Source organism: Tursiops truncatus, chromosome 2 (assembly GCF_011762595.2).
Source record: "Tursiops truncatus isolate mTurTru1 chromosome 2, mTurTru1.mat.Y, whole genome shotgun sequence".
Lineage (NCBI taxonomy): Eukaryota > Metazoa > Chordata > Mammalia > Artiodactyla > Delphinidae > Tursiops > Tursiops truncatus.
In genome coordinates this window covers 98,801,662-98,823,224 of record NC_047035.1, presented here as the reverse complement: position 1 = coordinate 98,823,224, position 21,563 = coordinate 98,801,662, and the positions used below count along the sequence as shown (strand labels likewise).

The window sequence follows — 21,563 nt, the reverse complement described above, 5'->3', positions numbered from 1 at the left end:
GTGGTATAGCTGAAAGCAGTACCCCAATGTCTAAGCTCAGTACCTCACAGATCCTTTCATTCTTGCCTCTGAGAGAATATCTGTACAGTCTGAGATAGATCTTTGTTTTTTCATGTCTCTTCTGAGACATGCCATTTATGCCTAGGAATTTTATCCCCACTTCCTTTTAACTTCCCCTTTAAGTTTTTTTAAGGGCTCACACTTTTGGGATGCAAAATCCAAGGAGACTTGGTCGATTTCTGCTTTCCATTCTGCTGCATGCCTTCTTCTAGGCAATGATCACAGGGCTACGTGCTTGAATGAGAAGTAAGGAGAAGGGAAATACAGAGATTAAAAACCCCATAGATTCATATCTCACAGCTACACAGTTTTGATCATGAGCTAAAGGTGAAGCCATTAAAATTAATTAAATATTTTTTAACCTATTACATCAAAATCCTTTGGTCTATCTTGCACTTTAAATCACACTTCTGCCATTAAACTAGTCAAAGTGTTTCAAACTCCGGTGATTTCATTTTCTTCTGAACTCAAGAGAAGTAATTATCACTAGATTCATTCTTTTGGTAATGACCATGTACTATCTTGTAACTTATCTTGCTCTTTGGATATCCTGAGGTTTTGCCCATAATTGTTTTAAATTGCAAAACTATTATGTTTTCATTATAAAGAATTCGTTTGGGGATTTAATTTTGTGTGATGGCAGGTAAGTATTTGAACTAATGCTTTTACTGAAAACACCAAAAAATGCTGAATATAATATATATGTTTTAATTAAGAGCACTAAAAATCTGACAAGATCATAAGGAACTACCAGGCCAAAATCCAAGGGAAAGCCGAAATCCAGAGAGAGAAGTCACAACACCAAAGCTATTCTTGGCCTGAGGGTTTTGTTATTCCTGGAAAACTTGAATTTGGTTTGGAAAACCTGCAGGGTAGGGGGGACAGATGTCAAATCCTAAGTGGGAGGCGAGGAGTCTAGTAGAAGATTTAGTCAAATTAAACTGAGGCCATAAAACGCTATACTCTCAAGATAGAGATGAAACAAGTAAATCTGCTCTAATTCCGACTTCTGGGGAACTGCAAAGAATCTTGCGTTGGTTCTGGAAGAAGAAGAAGAAGAGGAAGGAGGAGAAGGGGGAGGGGGAGTGGAGGGGAGAAGGAAGAAGAGAAAAAAGAAGGGATTAAAACCTTCTCTAAGAATTTGTGACTACACAGTGTATCCTCCCATGGATGTGCAGCCTGGATTAATATCACCGGATGATCAATAAAACCTCAAGCCATGAACTTGTTTTGAGAGATGGTTCTGGACTGGAGCCTGGCAGAAGCAAACACAAATACTCTCTGGAGAAGGTACTGTGGTAAGGCAGAATAATGCCTCCTCCCCCAGAACAAAAGGTGTCCATGTTCTAATCTGTGGCGCCTGTGAATATGTTACCTTACTTGGTAAAAGGGACAATGCAGATGTGATTAAGTTAAGAATCTTGAGCTAGGAGCTTATCCTGGATTATCCAGGTAGGCCCAATGCAATCATAAGGCTCCTTATAAGAAAGAGGCAGGAGGATCAGAGTCAGGAGTAGGAGATGTGGTGATGGAAGGAGAGTTTGAAGTGATGCAAAAAAAGAGCCAGAAGCCAAAGACTGCAGGCAGCCTCAGAAACTAAAAAAAAAGGCAAAGAAACAGATTCTTCCCTAGTCTCCAGGAAGAATGCAGCCCTGCTGACACCTTGATTTTAGACTTCAGAACTGTAAAAGAATAAAATGTGTTATTTTAAGGTATTAAATTTGTGGTTGTTATAGTAGCAATAGGAAATTTTTACAGGTGCCTTAATTATAGGTCCCAAAGAATCCCCATCAATGATTTTCAAGAACAATGAGCCATACACAGTAAAAATACCAAGCATAGAAAAATGCATTTCCAAGCTATAGATGATGTTGCAACAATTAACTTTAAACACATAGTTTGGGAACAAATCTAAGACATAAACTTGTCTATAAAATAAGTTTTCACCGCTAACTGAAATATCAACATAGAAAGTTTCTATCTCCATTTCAGATATAGCCAAAATTAGAGACCAGAATATTAGGTATCAACTTTTCTACAATTCCAAAGTGATGCACTATACTTCTAAGCAAGACCTGCAAAAAAATTTGTCAAACCTGTCATTGTTTTTGGTGGTGGTAGTGTCTCTAACTTCTAATATATTCTCTGCACCACCATGTGGATGGTGTCTATAATCCAAAAGTATTGTCCTGGTTGTGTCATCCTATTCATAAACATTTTTATTTCTATAGCATTCTATTGAATACTATGTGAAAGGCTTTAGGCAGATGGATGGCAGTGCAGATTAGAGAAGAAGGAGAAAAGTGTTCAATCCAATAAATTTGGAGATTTTGCCAATTATGATGCTTTCTTGGAAATTTCCCAACTATATAAGCATATAGATGACTTTTACAAATTCTAAAATCAGGAAACTGATTTTAGTATTAATTATTGTAATTGTTTGCAAATGCATTTGATGAAGAAAAATTTTTAATGAAATCTATTTATATACAAGCTTGTAACATAAATAAAAATTATTCTCAAAAAAATGTAAAGTACAATTAATGAAAACCAGCAGAAACAGCATAATAAATAGAGGTACAAAGTATTCGGATATAAGAACTATCAGACATAAATCTTAAAACCCTCTATTCCTTCTGTGTTTGAAGAAAGGAAAGTTTGGAATTTTCTCTAGAGAATAGGTATAAAATAGACTGCAAATGACCAATTAGAAATTGCAAGAAAGAAAAAATACATACTAACTACAATAAAAAATGTAATGGATGCGCTTATCAGCCAATTCTAGCTAGTGGAAGAAAAAAATAAATGAATCAAAAAATAAGTTAGAATAAATTATCCAGGGACTCCCCTGGTGGCGCAGTGGTTAAGAATCCACCTGCCAATGCAGGGGACACAGGTTTGAGCCCTGGTCCGGGAAGATTCCACATGCCGCAGAGCAACTTAGCCTGTGTGCCACAACTACTGAGCCTGCGCTCTAGAGCCCATGAGCCACAACTACTGAGCCCGTGTGCCACAACTACAGAAGTAACCCTGCCTAGAGCCCATGCTCCGCAAAAAGAGAAGCCACCACAATAAGAAGCACACACACTGCAACGAAGAGTAGCCCCTGCTCACTGCAACTAGAGAAAGCCCGCGAGCAACAAGGAAGACCCGACACAGCCAAAAATAAAAAAATAATTATCCAGAAAGAAACATATAAGATAAAAACACATAAAAATTTGAACGAAACATTAAAAAACATGGGGATAGAGTGACAAGGTCTAATAAACATTTATCAGAATTCCAGGAGAAAGGAAAGAGAGGGTAGACAGAGGCAATATTTTAAAAAATCATGACCATGGCTAAGAATTTTCCAGAACTGATGAATGACAGCAATCTATAGATTCATATAGAATAAGATACATAAAAAGAAACCATAATCTAGGTATATCATAGTGAAAATGTAGAACACCAAAGGTAGAGTCTTAAAGGAAGCTAGATGTGAAAGATCAGCTGTTATACTTACGACTTATTTTTCAATAGTAACAATGGAAGCCAGAAGACAGTAGAATATCTTTAAATGTTGTTAAAGGAAATAATTGCCAACCTAGGATTCCATGTACCAAGAGAAAACAGTTTTGAGACTAAAGGTAAGTTCTAAAGGCTGTACTTCAGGTAAAAGGAAAGTAATCTCAAAAAGAAGGTCTGAGATACAATGAGGAATAAAGAACAAAAATGGTGGACATAAGAGGTAAATCTAAATGAGAAATAATAACATCTTGTGAAATTTAAAAAATTACAACATAGAATTTTAAAATTCAACAACATGTAAGTGGAGATGGGAAAATAAAGTTAATGTGTTCTAAGAAATTTGTATTGTGCTGGAGGAGAGCAAAGGTATTGATTACACTTTGATAAGTTAGGTATAAATTTTTTTTTTTTTTTTTTTTTTGCGGTACGCGGGCCTCTCGCTGTTGTGGCCTCTCCCATTGCGGAGCACAGGCTCCGGACGCGCAGGCTCAGCGGCCATGGCTCACGGGCCTAGCCGTTCCACGGCATGTGGGATCTTCCCGGACCGGGGCAAGAACCTGTGTCCCCTGCATCGGCAGGCGGACTCTCAACCACTGTGCCACCAGGGAAGCCCTAGGTATAAATTTTTAAATTTCTAGTGTCACTATTAAGAGAAGAGAAACTTGATGTATAAATTCCAAACTAATATTAAATTTTTTAAGAAGTCAAAAAGAAGGCAAGAAAAGAGAGAGAAAGAAACAGAAAAGTGAGACAAGTAGAAATCACAGATAAAATGACAGATTTAAACCCAAATATGTCAGGAATTGCCTGACATAGACTTAATGCTCTAGAAAAAGAAAGATTCAGGCTGGATAAAATAACACAATTAACTGTATGACATTTACAAGAAACATGTCTAAAACAATAAGATTTAAATTAAAAAATGGAAAAAAATATACCATGCAAATACTAAACTCTTTCCTAAAAACCTAGTGTAGCTGTTGCTATGTTAATATCAAACAAATAAAATGCCGAGACAGAAAACATTACTGGAAACAAAAAAGATCATTTCATAATGAAAAAGGTACAATTGGCCAGGATGATATAAACATTTATAATTTGTATAATCCTAATAATACAGTCTCAAAATTTCTAAAGCAAAAATTTGCCAAACAACAGGCACACAAAAATAAGTATATAAAAGACTTGAATAAAATAAAGAAAATTGACCTAAACAAAGGATTAATGTAAAACACACACATTTTTTTCCAAGCGCACATGAAACATTAAGTCTCAACAAATCTAATATGGTTAAAATTATATAGAATTGTTTTAATTAATAGACCTTATTTTTTTGAGTCATTTTAGGTTTACAGAAAAACTGAGTGGAAAGTAGAGACTTCCCATAAACTCCCTCAGCCTACTCCCTCACCACTGAGTTTCTGCTATTACTTTTTTTTTAAATCAACACGTCCATCACCTCACAGTTGCCATTTTTTTGTGTGTCTGGCGAGAACGTGTAATATTTACCCTGTTAACAACTTTGAAGAATACAATACAGCATTTTGAACTATAGTCACCATGCTGTATATTAGATCTCCAGAACATATTCATCTTATAACTAAAAGTTTGTACCCTTTGACTAATATCTCCCCATTTCCCCCACCTCTCAGTCCCTGGTAGCCAACAATCTAACTTTCCATTTCTATGAGTTCAACTTTTTTAGACTGCACATATAAGTGAGGTCATACTTATGAGGTCATAAGTGAGGTATTTGTCTTTCTCTGACTTATTTCACTTAGCATAATACCCTCAAGTTTCATCCATGTTGTTGCAAATGGCACAACTTCCTACTGTCTTATTGCTGAATTTTATATATATATATATACACACACACACACACACACACACACACACACATATATATATATATGTGTGTGTGTGTGTATATATGCCACATTTTGTTTATCCATTCATCCATCAGTGGATACTTAGGTCGTTTCCATGTCTTGGCTATTGTAAATAATGCTGCAATGAACATGGGAGTGAAGATATTTCTGAAATAGTGATTTCATTTCCTTTGGATATACACCTAGAAGTCAGATTGCTAAAACATGTAGTAGTGTTATTTTTAATTTTTTTATGAAGCTCCATACTGTTTTTCATAGTGGTTGCACCAATTTACATCCCCACCAACAGAGCACAAGAGTTCCCTTTTCTCCACATCCTTGCCACCACTTATTATCTCTTGTCTTTTTGATAATAGCCATTCTAACAGGGGTGAAGTGATATCTCATTACGGTTTTGATTTGCATTTTCCTGATGATTACTAATGCTGAACACCTTTTCATGTACCTACTGGCTGTTTGTATGTCTACTGAGGTCCAATGCCCATTTTAAAAATCAGATTATTTGACTTTTTCTATTTATATGGGTTCCTTATATATTTTGAATATATGGTTTGAAAATATTTTCTCCCATTCTGTAGGTTGCCTTTTCATTTTGTTGATCATTTATTTTGCTGTGTTGAAGCCTTTAGTTTGATATAGTTCCACTCATTTATTTTTTATCTTGTTGCCTATGCTTTTAGTGTCATATCCAAAAAAACACACACAAAAAAACCCCAAAATTGCCAAGATCAATATCAAGGAGCTTATGTTTTCTTCCAGAAGTTTTATGGTTTCAGGTCTTACATTTAAGTCTTTAATCCATTTCGAGTTAATTTTTGTGAATGGTGTTAAGATTGGGGTCTACTCTTTCATTCTTTTGAATGTGAATATCCCATTTTCTAACACTATTGAAAAGACCATCTATTCACCACTGAATATTCTTGGCTCTCTTTTCAAACATTTAATTGACCATATATGCATGGATTTATTTCTGGGGTCTTGATTCTGTTCCATTGGTCTATATGTCTATTTTTATGGCAGAACTATACTGCTTTGATTACTATAGCTTTGTAATATAGTTTGAAATCATGAAGTGTGATGCCTCCAACTTTGTTCTTCTTTCTCAAGATTGATTTGGTTATTCAGGGTCTTTCATGATTCCAAATGAATTTTAGGATTTTTTTTTCTACTTCAGCGAAAACAAATGTCATTGGAGTTTTGATAATTGCATTGAATCTGTAGATTGCTGGGGGTAATACGGACATTTTAACAGTATTAATTCTTCCAATCCCATGAACACTAGATATCTTTCCATTTATATATGTCTTCTTCAATTTCTTTCATCAATGTCTTACAGTTTTCAGTGTACAAATTTTTTACTTCTTTGGTTAAATTTATTCCTAAGTATTTTATTGTTTTTGATGCTATTGTAAATGGGATTGTAGCCTTTATTTCTTTTTCAGATAGTTCACTGTGTATAGAAACACAACTGATTTTTTATGTTGATTTTCTATCCTGCAACTTCACTGAATTTGTTGATTAGATATAACAGTTTTTTGGTGAAGTCTTTAAGGTTTTCTATATATAAGATCACATGGTGTGTGAACAGAGACAATTTTATTTCTTCCTTTTCTGATTTGGATGCCTCTTATTTCTTTTTCTTGCCTAACTGCTGTGACTTGGCCTTCCAGTACCATGTTGATTTTAGAAGAAAAGCTTTCAAATGTTCACTGCTGAGTATGATGTTAACTGTGGGCTTGTCATATATGGCCTTGCTTATAGTGGGGTATGTTCTTTCAATACCCAATTTGTTGAAAGTTCTACCATGAAAGAATGTTGAATTCTGTCAAATGCTTTTTCTGCATCAATTGAAATGATAATATGATTTTTATCCCTCTATTAATGTGATATATCGCATTTATTGATTTACACATGTTGAAACATCCTTGCATCCCAGGGATAAATCCCACTTGATCATGTTATATGATTCTTTTAATGTGCTGCTAAATTCAGCTTGCTAGTATTTTGTTGAGAATCTGTGCATCTAAATTCATCATGGATATTGGCCTGTAATCTTCTTTTCTTGCAGTGTCCTTATTTGGCTTTGGTATCAGGGTAATGCTGGCCCTGTAAAATGAGTTTGCGAGTATTCCCTCAAATTCAATTTTTTTGGAAGAGTTTGAGAAGAATTGGCATTAATTCTTTTTAAGTGTTTGGTAAAACTTACCAATGACACCATCTGGTCCTGGGCATTTCATTTTGGAGAGGCTTTTGATTACAGATTCAGTCTTTTTACTCATTATTGGTCTGTTCAGATTTTCTTTTTCTTCATGATTCAGTCTTTGTATATTTCTAGGAATGTATACATTTCTTCTAGGTTGTCCAATTTGTTGGTGTATAATTTTCATAGTAGTCTCTTATTATCCTGTGTATTTCTGTGGTATCAGATGTAATATCTCCTCTTCCATTTCTGATTTTATTTACTTGAGTACTCTCTCTTTTTTCCTTGGTCAGTCTAGCTAAAGTTTTGTCAATTCTGTTTATCATTCAAAACCAACTCTTAGTTTTGTTGATCTTTTTTTTCCTGTTCTCTATTTATTTCTACTCTAATCTTTATTATTTCCTTCCTTCTGCTACCTTTGTGCTTAGTTTGGTCTTCTTTTTCTAGTTCCTTGAGGTATAATGTTAGGTTGTTTATATGAGAGCTTTCTTTTTTTCTTAATTTAGGCATTAACAGCTATAAACTTCCTTCTTAGAACTGCTTTTGCTGGATCCCATAAGTTTTGGTATGTTGTGTTTCCATTTTCATTTCTCTCAGATATTATTTGATTTTCCTTTTGATTCCTTAGAAAATGTTCTCTTGTCACAAAAGAAGTAAGCTAGAAGTTAATACTAAAAATCAGGTACAGCAGAAAGACCAAATGGGAGTGTGGTTTAAGTCCTGTGAGAAGATCAGAACTTGAAAAAAAAATCAAGCCAGTGTCAGTGAGGATGGAGGAAAAAAGGAAACATATATTTAGAAATATATGAGTAGAGAGGTGCATCTGGGGAGAAAATGGGTTTGATTTATCTGCAGGACAACAGTTGTCCAGAAGTCAGTTGGAAATATGTGTCTGGAACTCGGGGGAGATGTCAGGCCTAGAGTTGCCAGAGTCATTAATGTATGAGGTCATGATGTGAATCACCTTGGGAAAGTAAAATATAAGAAAGACGCCAAGGACTTAACTCTGAGGCCCCCAAATTTTTTCCATGTTTTTATCATTCTTTTCTATTTTATATATTTTGATATAAAATGAATATAATAATTAAATACAATTTTAATTAAATTATTCTGAATTAAAATAAAATTTGGAAAAAGGATTATTAGAACTATGTGGGGAGTATGAACAATTTTTATTTCATCATACTTTTCCACTTAAAAAGGAAAGCATTATCTTTAGAGAAAATTAGAGTCAAAAAATCACTCATAATCTCCTCACTCATTTGAGTGAGTCATTATATTCAATTTATTTCTTACCCATCTTTTTTCTACATACTTTTAATTTAACAAAATAATAATCATTCATCAAATATAATAAATGATTCAATAAATATATTCCTTCTTTCTAGTTGATATTGTATAAGAGGCATTTTACATTCTATCCACACATACTTGGTAAAATGGAAATATAATATTCTATATAGAGGATGTCATAACAGCCATTCTGTTATTTCTGGACACCACTTTAAATACTATTTAGATGACATTTTTATGCATAAAGTTTTTTTCATATTTAGGATTATTTCCTTAGGTTAGATTCAAGAAGTGTAATTTCTAGGACAAAAGAAATAAACACTTTTAGGGACTTCCATACATATTGCCAAAATGCTTCCTAAAAAATATTTGTACTAACTCACATTGCCATCAGCAATTGACCTAGGCAGCTCACTGATATTAGGAATTCCACTATCAATCTTAAAAAATCTGTTAAATTTATAGATAAAAAATGGAAGGTCATTTTAATTTGCACGTTTCTGATAACCAGTGAAGTTGGACACTCCCATGTTTATTGAAGATTTGTATTTTCTCCTCTGTGAATTCATTTCCTTTGTGTATCAATTGAAGTCTCAGTATTTTATCAAATTTGTATCAGTGCTATCAAATTAAGTGTGATTTTTCCTCCAGGTTTATGTTTGTCTCAATTTTAGTTGTGGCTTACCTTGGGGATAAAAAGAAATGTTAAATGTTCACATAGTTAAATATTTCCCTAATTTTTTCTATTGCTTTTCAACTATCTACTTCCAAAAGTTTGACAAATATTCACTTCTATTTTTCTTGTTTTAAATTGTTTGTATATTAACTCAAACCATCTGGAATTTATTTTTATGTTTGTTGTGAGGTGAAAATCTACATGATATTTTTTCCAAACTGCTAAACAATGGCTCTAGCATTATTCACTGAATAACTCCTTCTTTTTCCATTGATTAATGATATATCCTTTATCTATATTGCTTTCACATTATATTCAAGTCTATTTCTGGGCTGTCTTGTGCCACTGATTATCTCTTCTTGCCCCAGTATTTAATGGTGTTTATAATTGTGTGTTACAATATTCTTTAATTCTAGTAGGACCAAAACTTAACAGATGGTTTTCAAACATATTTTTGTTGTTTTTCTTCTAGAAATATTTTCAGTGGGGATTATTTGCTGATTGTCTGTGTTTCAAAACAGGGATATAAGAAACTTACAACACAGTCATAGAAAAAGATGCAAATAATATTGAAGATTAGAAAGCAAACAGAAAAGCTTGCTCCCTCCATGTTCCTTTCAAACTCTCAGTGCTGCTCCTTGGGGGCCACTGTTAACATTTTTTTGGTTGTATTTTTCCAGAAATTGTCCATATATTTATTTATAAGAACATATATAATGTCCAGTCCCCCTTCCCAATTTTGACACAACTTGGTTCATACTACACATTCAGTTCTTAAACTTGTTTTTTTCCCTTCACCTGTCATAATTGTGGTACATTCCTTAACCAAAAAGAACTCTAAAATAACTTGTGACGTTCCAAAATATCCCACTGAAGTTTTGTCTGGAATCGCATCAACTCCTATAAACACTAACAGGCATATTGAACTTCCTTTACTCCCTCAGCGATAAAGGGCCTCCTCTTGCCCCCGGGTCTTGCTTAGAAATTCCCTTAGATAGGAAGAGTACTCTCATCTGCCTCAGTTCCTTTCTGCCCCCCTTCATCTTGGTAACTCTTAACCACCCTTCAGGTATTAGCTTGTGATATTTCTCCCACTTTCTGATATCCAGTGCTTATCCAGTGCTTTAATAAAATCATACTAATTCTGATGGTTTTAGAAATTCAAGTGAAATTTCTTGATGTCAAATATAATTTGCAAATAATGAGAGTTTACCTATTTCTGGTTTATCTTTATTGCACTAACCAGAACTTCCAATGTAATATTAAGTGGTAATAGTGATGGTAGACACCCCAATATTGTGTCTACTTTTAATAAATATGTCTTTTCTGTTTTAATTTAAAATATGATGTCTACTGGTGACATATGTAATATATACTCTCTACTATGTTAAGGAAGTAACTACCTAGTCCTATTATTTTATAGGATATGAATGGTTTTGGTTTTATTAAATGCCCTTTTGGCATCTGTTGACATGATCGTGATTTTTATATGACTTATTTATACAATGTATCACAGGAAAAGTTTCCTAATGTTGAATCTTGATTTCTTTCCTGGGATAAATCTCTTTGGTCTGGGAGATTAAAAATACAATTGTTGCTTTCTCTTTCTCACATTCTGTTTAGCATTTTTTGCACCTATATGAATGAGAAGGATTAGTAACAATGATTTGAGAGCGGTAACTTAGAATGAGAGAACATCAACATTTAAAGGAGCAGGGAGTCTCTCAACTTAAGCCAGAAATACCTTTTATTATAAATGAAAAACAATTGATAATCTGAAAAAAGGTATTGATAATCTGAAAAAAAAACAATTGATAATCTGAATTTGATTAGCATGAACCCATATCATCTCATCATCTGTGGATGAATCAAATTACTCAATCTGTAGTTCTTAGGGGGGAAACACTGTATTGGGGCAGAAGTATAAAGTATCATAGCCATGAAAACTGCCTGCATGCAGTCAGCCACACCAATTCTCACAAGTTCCTAGGTCAAAGACCTTATTTTCAAAGGGCAAAAATATTACAAAATTACTTCATTATATAGATACCACAGTTTTCTTTTCCTTTTCAGTTATTTTGACTACCTGAGGATTTAAACCCATATACTAACCTCTGTTAACTAATATCTTTTCGGGAATTTTCTTTTCATTTGCCTTAAAAGGGTTCTATTTTTTTCCCTTTCCCATTCTGTGACACAAATATCTTTAAAGGCCTATTAAGCATTTAGGAACCCTTATATTCAGAAACACCAGCACTTTTGTAATGCTGAAGGTAATATGCAAGTAACTCAGATGTCATTTAACCTGTTCAGTTCAAGTTTTCTATCACACACACAATAACTTTCTTACCAATCATTAAAAAAAAATCCCCGGAGTACCTCTGAACTCAAAAGAATCAAACTTAAATCAAATTAAGTCTTTCTGAAGCTATAAAGGACAACTTTGCTTTGGTTTCTGGTTTAATTCAGTGACTGATAACCCAACACAAACCTTTGGTTGAAATTACTTCAGCGGATCTATGACAGGCATTAGTTATTCATGTGGCTTTGCAATAATGTTGGTTTTTCTAATTAATGTTCACTCTTAGGCATAAAATCTGCATTGAGAATTTAAATGATTCAGCCAGGGACTGACAAATGTGGAAATCATTCCCAGCTCCGATGATTCTGTTACATCTCTCTCCAGATAACTTTATTCAGAACAACAGTTCTCTGAAATTAAAAATATCCTGATGGAGTTATGTTCTTTTGTATCTTTCTTGTGGACAATGTTTCTTTTTCTTATAAATCTGCTAGAAAATGGTTAAAGTAGGCATAACCTTGCTTTTATTTGTAGCAGCCACAATCATACATTATTTAACTTGGCTCATGTAATTTATTCCTTATGCACAGAAATTACATCTATCATTACCACCCCCCATCTTTGCCTTTGGGTAGAATATTCAGAAGATAAAAGGGGGTTATTTACCCCTTCTGGTAAAATTATTCCTGCATAAGAACGTGTGTATTTTCAAGACTTACACAATGTGAGGGTTTAACAATAAAATAAATAACATCCTTTATCTCCCTAACACCAAAGGTAATTCCCACAAAGCAAGCTAAAGTTGTTAGTAAGGATCATAGGGAGGAAATGCCTCCAAATTATCTCTCAATTCTTATAGCCCATTTCTGCTTTTCTGTACACAAATTTAATATTTCTGAGACATTTGCTTCATGTTAATATAATTACATTAAGAAAAATGTTCTGATATTTGTAAATAAAGCAAAAGGATAAGTACATACCTTTTTCATGTGTTGACTGAAAAAAAATGCACCACCTAAAAGCTGAGAATTATGTTTTATTCAGCAGACTTACTGAGAACTTCAGCCCAGGATACAGCCTCTCAGATAGTTCTGAGGGACTGTTCTGAAGAGGAAAGGGAGGGGCCAGGATATATAGGAATTTTTGCAAAAAACAAAACAAAACAAAACAAAAAACCCAAAACCCAGGTAGTCTAACATCAAAAGATTGCTGCTAATCGAAGAAAAACCAGACATCTCAAGTTAATGATTTTAGCACTTTTCTAAGTATGGGAATATGCAAGAGTCTGGACTTAATGAAATTATTCCTTTGATATGAACCTTAACTATTTAGGGCCAGTATCCTCTTTTTCTCCATCCTGAATCCCCTTCAGGGTGCACCACTGGGTAGGGGGTGGGGGTGGCTGCAGTAGCTGATGGCTTGATAGCTGCAACATCCTACTGATATGGCAGGAGATACTGTTTGTCCACACGTTACTCTAAAGCACTAATGGCTCTGTCCAAACATTATTTAATTCCTGAGTAGGGAATTTTACCCTTGCTTGACTATTTACTCTTGATTAGGGGCTAGATTCTATAAAATTAGATATTAATTATAGATTTTTTTCTGGAAATAAAGGTAACCCCAGTGGTTACGGCTCTCTTGCCCTATAGGACATTAACTAGTTTGTAGCTGTTAGCAAATACATTTCAGCTTTCCTTTCACTGGAGAACCACCTATCTTGGGTTCCTCAGATTTTTTTTTGAATCAGCTTTGCCATCTTTATGATTTCCTCAATAATGGATTAAGAAATCCCTGACCCACCATGCTCACTATAATATTTGCATAATAAACCAGTCTTAATGTTTTAAAGAAACTACACTTTGACAATTCTCATGTTTAACACATAGTTCACTTTTGAGGTCAAAGCTTCCTATGTTATTCTCCTCCCAAGCTCTTCTCAACACAATATGAAGGCATGTAGTTTCAAATACCATAAAACATGAGAAACTATAATCCCTGTGGCGTATTTCTAAATGCAAGCATCAAGTAAACCCCTTAAAAAAAAAACCCTGTCACTGATAAGTACATGAACAGGGTTATTTTTTTTTCCTTAAATTAACAAAAAATGAAAATTCTGAATGCAATTTAATAGATTGCATCAGGCCAATGTTCCATATGCAACAATTAGAAAAAAATAAATAAATGACAAAAACCACATTTTTAAAGACATCAGAGTGATATTGAAGCAAAAAGGACTGGATAATATTCCAAAGAAGGAAGAACCCTTTCTAATAAGCTATGCTGGCAAGCAGTTTTCTTCCCCGGTGGAATTGGCTAATTCTGGGCTTGGATTACAGATTAGACTTGGTGCATGTAGAAGAATTAGAATGAGTGTAAGAAAAACCTGCAGATTTTTGGGTGGTTACAGAAGGTGACATGACAGATTGGAACTTGAGGAGCCTATACAAATGCTAATCAAAAGAAAGCTGGGAAGGCAATACTAATATCAGAAAATTGGACTTCAGAACAGGAATATTTCTGGGGATAAACAGAAAAGTTACACAATGACCAAGGTATCAGTTCACTAAGAATACACCAAAAAATGCTAAGTTCACATGCACCTAACAGAAGACCTTCAGAATACAAGAAGCAAAACTGGGTAGAATGAAAAAATAAAGACAAATGCAAAATTATGATTGGTGATTTAAACATTTTTCTCTCTATAATCAACAAAATAATTAGACCAAAATTCAATAAGGAATTAGAAAACCTGAACAACATGTCGACCAACTTGAACTAATTAGTATTCATAAAACACTCTACCCACCACAGCATATGTTATCCTTTCTAAGAAAATATGAAACATTCACCAAGATAGATGATATTCTGGGCCATAAAACAAACAACACATTTAAAAGACTTAAAGCCATACAATGTATGTTTTTATAACAGAATTAAAGTAAAAAGAAAGATTTCTGACAAAATCTTCTATTTGGAAAATTTTAAAACTCTTCTAAATAACAAATGGGTAGAAGAAAATCTTGGAAAGGAAATTAGAAAATATTTGGGATTGAATGAAAATGAAAATACAACATATCAAAACTACTGGGATGCAGATAAAGCTGTCCTTACAGAGACATTTTTAATATTAATGCTCATACTCACAAACAGATGGAGAGATATACCATGTTCTTGGATTGGAAGAATCAATATTATCAAAATGACTGTACTACCCAAAGCATCTAGAGATTCAATGCAATCCCTATCAAATTAATATCATTTTTCCCAGAATTAGAACAAATAATCTTCAAATTTGTATGGAAACACAAAAGACCCCAAATAGCCAAAGCAATCTTGAGAAAGAAAAACGGAGCTGAAGGAGAGAGGCCCCCTGACTTCAGACTATAATACAAAGCGACAGTCATCAAAACAGCATAGTACTGGCACAAAAACAGAAATATAGATCAACAGAACAGGATAGAAAGTTCAGAGATAAACCCACACACCTATGGTCACCTGATGACAAAGGAGGCAAGAATATAAAATGGAGAAAAGATAGTCTCTTCAATAAGTGGTGCTGGGACAACTAGACAGCTACATGTAAAAGAATGAAATTAGAACACTCCCTAACACCATACACAAATGTAAACTCAAAATGGATTAAAGACCTAAATGTAAGGTCGGATACTATAAAACTCTCAGGGAAAACATAGGCAGAACACTCTCTGACATAAATCGAAGCAAGATCTTTTTTGATCCACCTCCTAGAGTAGTGAAAATAAAAACAAAAATAAACAAATGGGACTTAATGAAACTTAAAAGCTTTTGCACAGCAAAGGAAACCATAAACAAAATGAAAAGACAACCCACAGAATGGGAGAAAATATTTGCAACCAAAGTGACCGACAAGGGATTAGTCTCCAAAATATACAAGCAGCTCACGCAGCTCAATAACAAAAACAAAAAAACAACCCAATCAAAAATGGGCAGAAGATCTAAATAGCCATTTCTCCAAAGAAGACATACAAATGGACAAAAAGCACATGAAAAGATGCTCAACTTCATTAATCATTAGAGAAATGCAAATCAAAACTACAATGAGATATCACCTGGCTATCACAGAAAAATCTACAAACAATAAATGCTGGAGAGGGTGTGGAGAAAGGGAACCCTCCTACACTTTTGGTGGGAATGTAAATTGGTACAGCCATTATGGAGAACAGTATGGAGGTTCCTTAAAAAACTAAAAATAGAATTACCATATGAGCCAGCAATGCCACTACTGGGCATATACCCAGAGATAACCATAATTCAAAAGACACATGTACCCCAATGTTCATAGCAGCACTATTTACAATAGCCAGGACATGGAAGCAACCTAAATGTCCATCAACAGAGGAATGGATAAAGAAAATGTGGTACATATATACAATGGAATATTACTCAGCCATAAAAAAGAATGAAATAATGCCATTTGCAGCAACATGGATGGACCTAGAGACTGTCATACTGAGTGAAGTAAGTCACACAGAGAAGGACAAATATTGTATGATATTGCTTATATGTGGAATCTAAAAAAATGGTACAAATGAACTTATTTACAAAACAGAACTAGAGTCATAGATATAAAACACAATCTTATGGTTACTGGTGAGGGGGGAAGGGGGAGAGGGATAAATTGGGAGATTGGGATTGACATATACACACTACTATATATAAAATAGATAACTAATAAGGACCTACTGTATAGCACAGGGAACTCTACTTAATACTCTGTAATGACCTATATGGGAAAAGAATTTTTAAAAAGAGTGGATATACGTATATGTATAACTGATTCACTTTGCTGTATAGCAGAAGGTAACACAACATTGTAAATCAATTATACTCCAATAAAAATTCTTTAAAAAAGAGAGACATGACTATATGTAATGTGGTATCCTGGAAGGGATCTTGAAACAAACAAACAAACAGACATCAGTGGAAAAACTGGTGAAATCCAAATAGTCTGTAGTTTAGCTAATAGCACTGTACCAATGTACCAGTGTTGGTTTCTTAGCTGTGAGAAATGTGCCACGCTGAGGTAAGGTGTTACAATAGGGAGACAGAGTGAGACTTATATGGGAACTCTCTGTATTATATCTGCAAATTTTCTGTAAATCTAAAATGATTCCAAAGTTGAAGTTTATTAAAATAAAAAACTAAAAAAATGCTACTAGAAAATTAGAAAGGTCTCACATCAGTGATCTAAGCTTTTATCTTAAGAAAGTAGAAAACTTATATGAACAGACAAAGGAGCTAGTATAACAAAAACAAAACAGAAAAAAACAAAGGTGGAGGATATTTCCTATATGGTTTCGAGATGTATTACAAATAATCAAATAATCAAGATTGTAATACTGGTGAAAGAACAGACACATAGGTCAATGGAACCAAGTAATCCAAAAATAGAACCATAGCTAACTGGTTTTCAACAAAATTGCAAAGGCAATTCAATAAAGAAAGGATGTCATACTTTCAACAAACAGCATGGAAAAGTAGGACATCCATTTCAAAAACAAAACTAAATCTCAGCACATAATATAGACCATACACAAAAAGGAAGTCAAATGAGCTACAGATATATGAAAAATCTAAAGCTATAAAACAACTACAGTAAAATACAGGATAAAGTCTTTGTGACCTTAGGTCATGCAAATATCTCATAGACAGATTTCTTACTCAATAATTTATGAACCATAAAAGAAAAAATTGATACATCAAAATTCAAAATTTCAGGTTTTCAAAAGACCATGGTAAGAAAATAAAAGATAAGTGACAGACTGGGACAGAAATATTTCAATAACACCTATCAGTTAAAGTCTCACGTCCTCAGTATATAAAGAACTCTAAAAACTTGATAAGAAGAAAACAGAAATCCTGGAAAAAAACTTGGTGAAAGATCTGAGCAGATACTTTACCAAAAAAGACATATGGAATATGGAATCATTGTTATACACCTGAAACTAATATAATTTTATATGTCAATTATAGCTCAATAAAATAAGTATTAAATAATAAAAACAAAACAAAGCAACTTATAGATGATAAATAAGCACATAAAAAGATAATTTACATCAGTAATTTTTAGAAAAATGCAAATTAAAATCACAACGAGGTACCACTACACACCTATTAAAATGACCAAAAAACCTGAAAACACCCAGGGCTGATGAAGATGTTAAATTTTTATACATTATTGGTAGGAATTTAAAAACTGTATGACTACTTTGGAAATGAGTTTTCAGTTTCTTAGTTATCAATTAACCTTTTACTGATCATATGACACAGCAATCCAACTCCTAGGTAATTACCAAGTAAAAAGGAAAGCATACATTCACACAAAAACCTGTATTGAATGTTCCTAGCAAATCTATTCAAAATTGCCAAAAACTGGTAGCAAGTTAAATGCATTACTACTAATAGTCAAAAAATGGGAATAGGGAGAGGGGGAAGATGGCATAAGAGTAAGACGCAGAGATCACCTTCCTCCCCACAGATACATCAGAAATACATCTACACGTGGAACAACTCCTACAGAACACCTACTGAACGCTGGAAGAAGACCTCAGACCTCTCAAAAGGCAAGAAACTCTCCACGTACCTGTGTAGGGCAAAAGAAAAAAGAATAAACAGAGACAAAAGAATAGGGACGGGACCTGCACCCGTGGGAGGGAGCTGTGAAGGAGGAAAGGTTTCCACACACTAGAAGCCCCTTCGCGGGCGGAGACTGAGGGTGGCGAAGGGGGAAAGCTTTGGTGCCGTGGAGGAGAGCACAGCAGCAGGGGTGCGGAGGGCGAAGCGGAGAGATTCCCGCACAGAGGATCAGTGTCGACCGGCACTCACTAGCCCGAGAGGCTTGTCTGCTCACCTGCCGGGGCGGGTGGGGTGGGGAGCTGAGGCCCGGGCTTCGGTCGGAGTGCAGGGAGAGGACTGGGGTTGGCGGTGTGAACACAGCCTGCAGGGGGTTAGTGCACCACGGCTAGCCAGGAGGGAGTCTGGGGAAAAGTCTGGACAAGCTGAAGAGGCAAGAGACTTTTTCTTCCCTCTTTGTCTCCTGGTGCGTGAGGAGAGGGGATTAAGAGCGCTGCTTAAAGAAGCTCCAGAGATGGCCGCAAGCCGCGGCTAACAGCGCAGACCCTAGAGACGGGCATGAGATGCTAAGGCTGCTGCTGCCGCCACCAAGAAGCCAACCTGCAACCTACAAAAAGGAGACCCCAAACACAGTAAGATAAACAAAATGAGAAGACAGAAAAACACACAGCAGATGAAGGAGCAAGATAAAACCCCACCAGACCTAACAAATGAAGAGGAAATAGGCAGTCTACCTGAAAAAGAATTCAGAATAATGATAGTAAAGATGATCCAAAATCGTGGAAATAGAATAGAGAAAATGCAAGAAACATTTAACAAGGACCTAGAAGAACTGAAGATGAAACAAGCAATGATGAACAACACAAGAAATGAAATTAAAAATACTCGAGAAGGGATCAAGAGCAGAATAACTGAGACAGAAGAATGGATAAGTGACTGGGAAGATAAATAACTACTGCAGAGCAGAATAAAGAAAAAAGAATGAAAAGAACTGAGGACAGTCTCAGAGACCTCTGGGACAACACTAAACAAACCAACATTCAAATTATAGGGGTTCCAGAAGAATAAGAGAAAAAGAAAGGGACTGAGAAAATATTTGAAGAGATTATAGTTGAAAACTTCCCTAATATGGGAAAGGAAATAGTTGATCAAGTCCAGGAAGCACAGAGAGTCCCATACAGGATAAATCCAAGGAGAAACATGCCAAGACACATATTAATCAAACTGTCAAAAATTAAATACAAAGAAAACATATTTAAAGCAGCAAGGGAAAAACAACAAATAACACACAAGGGAATCCCCATAACGTTAACAGCTGATCTTTCAGCAGAAACTCTGCAAGCCAGAAGGGACTGGCAGGACATATTTAAAGTGATGAAGGAGAAAAATCTACAACCAAGATTACTCTACCCAGCAAGGATCTCATTCAGATTTGATGGAGAAATTAAAATCTTTACAGACAAGCAAAAGCTGAGAGAGTTCAGCACCACCAAACCAGCATTACAACAAATGCTAAAGGATCTTCTCTAGGCAAGAAACACAAGAGAAGGAAAAGAACTACAATAACAAACCCAAAACAATTAAGAAAATGGGAATAGGAACATACATATCGATAATTACCTTAAATGGAAATGGATTAAATGCTCCCACCAAAAGACACAGACTGGCTGAATGGATACAAAAACAAGACCCATATATATGCTGTCTACAAGAGACGCACTTCAGACCCAGGGATACATACAGACTGAAAGTGAGGGGATGGAAAAAGATACTGCATGCAAATGGAAACCAAAACAAAGCTGGAGTAGCAATTCTCATATCAGACAAAACAGACTTTAAAATAAAAAGTACTATAAGAGACAAAGAAGGACACTATATAATGATCAAGGGATCCATCCAAGAAGATGATATAACAATTGTAAAGATTTATGCACCCACCATAGGAGCACCTCAATACATAAGGCAAATACTAACAGCCATAAAAGGGGAAATCGACAGTAACACAATCATAGTAGGGGACTTTAACACCCCACTTTCACCAATAGACAGTTCGCCCAAAATGAAAATAAATAAGGAAACACAAGCTTTAAATGATACATTAAACAAGATGGACTTAATTGATATTTATAGGACATTCCATCCAAAAACAACAGAATACACATTTTTCTCAAGTGCTCATGGAACCTTCTCCAGGATATATCATATCTTGGGTCACAAATCAAGCTTTGGAAAATTTAAGAAAATTGAAATTGTATCAAGTATCTTTTCTGACCACAATGCTATGAGACTAGATATCAAAAACAGGAAAAGATCTGTAAAAAATACAAACACGTGGAGGCTAAACAATACACTACTTAATAACGAAGTGATCACTGAAGAAATCAAAGAGGAAATCAAAAAACACCTAGAAACAAATGACAATGGAGACCCGACAACCCAAAACCTATGGGATGAAGCAAAAGCAGTTCTAAGAGGGAAGTTTATAGCAATACAATCCTACCTTAAGAAACAGGAAACATCTCGAATAAACAACCTAACCTTGCACCTAAAGCAATTAGACAAAGAAGAACAAAAAAATCCCAAAGTTAGCAGAAGGAAAGAAATCATAAAGATCAGATCAGAAATAAATGAAAAAGAAATGAAGGAAATGATAGCAAAGATCAATAAAACTAAAAGCTGGTTCTTTGAGAAGATAAACAAAATTGATAAACCATTAGCCAGACTCATCAAGAAAAAAAGGGAGAAGACTCAAACCAATAGATTTAGAAATGAAAAAGGAGAAGTAACAACTGACACTGCAGAAAGACAAAAGATCATGAGAGATTACTACAAGCAACTCTATACCAATAAAACGGACAACCTGGAAGAAATGGACAAATTCTTAGAAATGCACAACCTGCCAAGACTGAATCAGGAAGAAATAGAAAATATGAACAGACCAATCACAAGCACTGAAATTGAAACTGTGATTAAAAATCTTCCAACAAACAAAAGCCCAGGACCAGATGGCTTCACAGG

At 34.8% G+C, this 21,563-nt stretch overlaps 1 protein-coding gene across 7 annotated transcripts in view; it reads right to left on the bottom strand.

The window, feature by feature from the left end:
- TEX9 (testis expressed 9) overlaps positions 1–21,563 on the bottom strand; it is a 215,369-nt gene that overhangs the window by 161,123 nt on the left and 32,683 nt on the right. For 3 of the 7 annotated variants that reach the window (XM_073801047.1, XM_073801045.1, XM_019950646.3), the window contains exon 3: positions 201–294. The exons of the other annotated variants lie outside the window; for them this stretch is intronic. In XM_073801047.1, coding sequence (XP_073657148.1) covers positions 201–250 — 50 coding nt within the window. In that variant the 5' untranslated portion in view covers positions 251–294. The remainder of the gene's footprint in view (positions 1–200; positions 295–21,563) is intronic. 7 annotated transcript variants of the gene reach the window in all.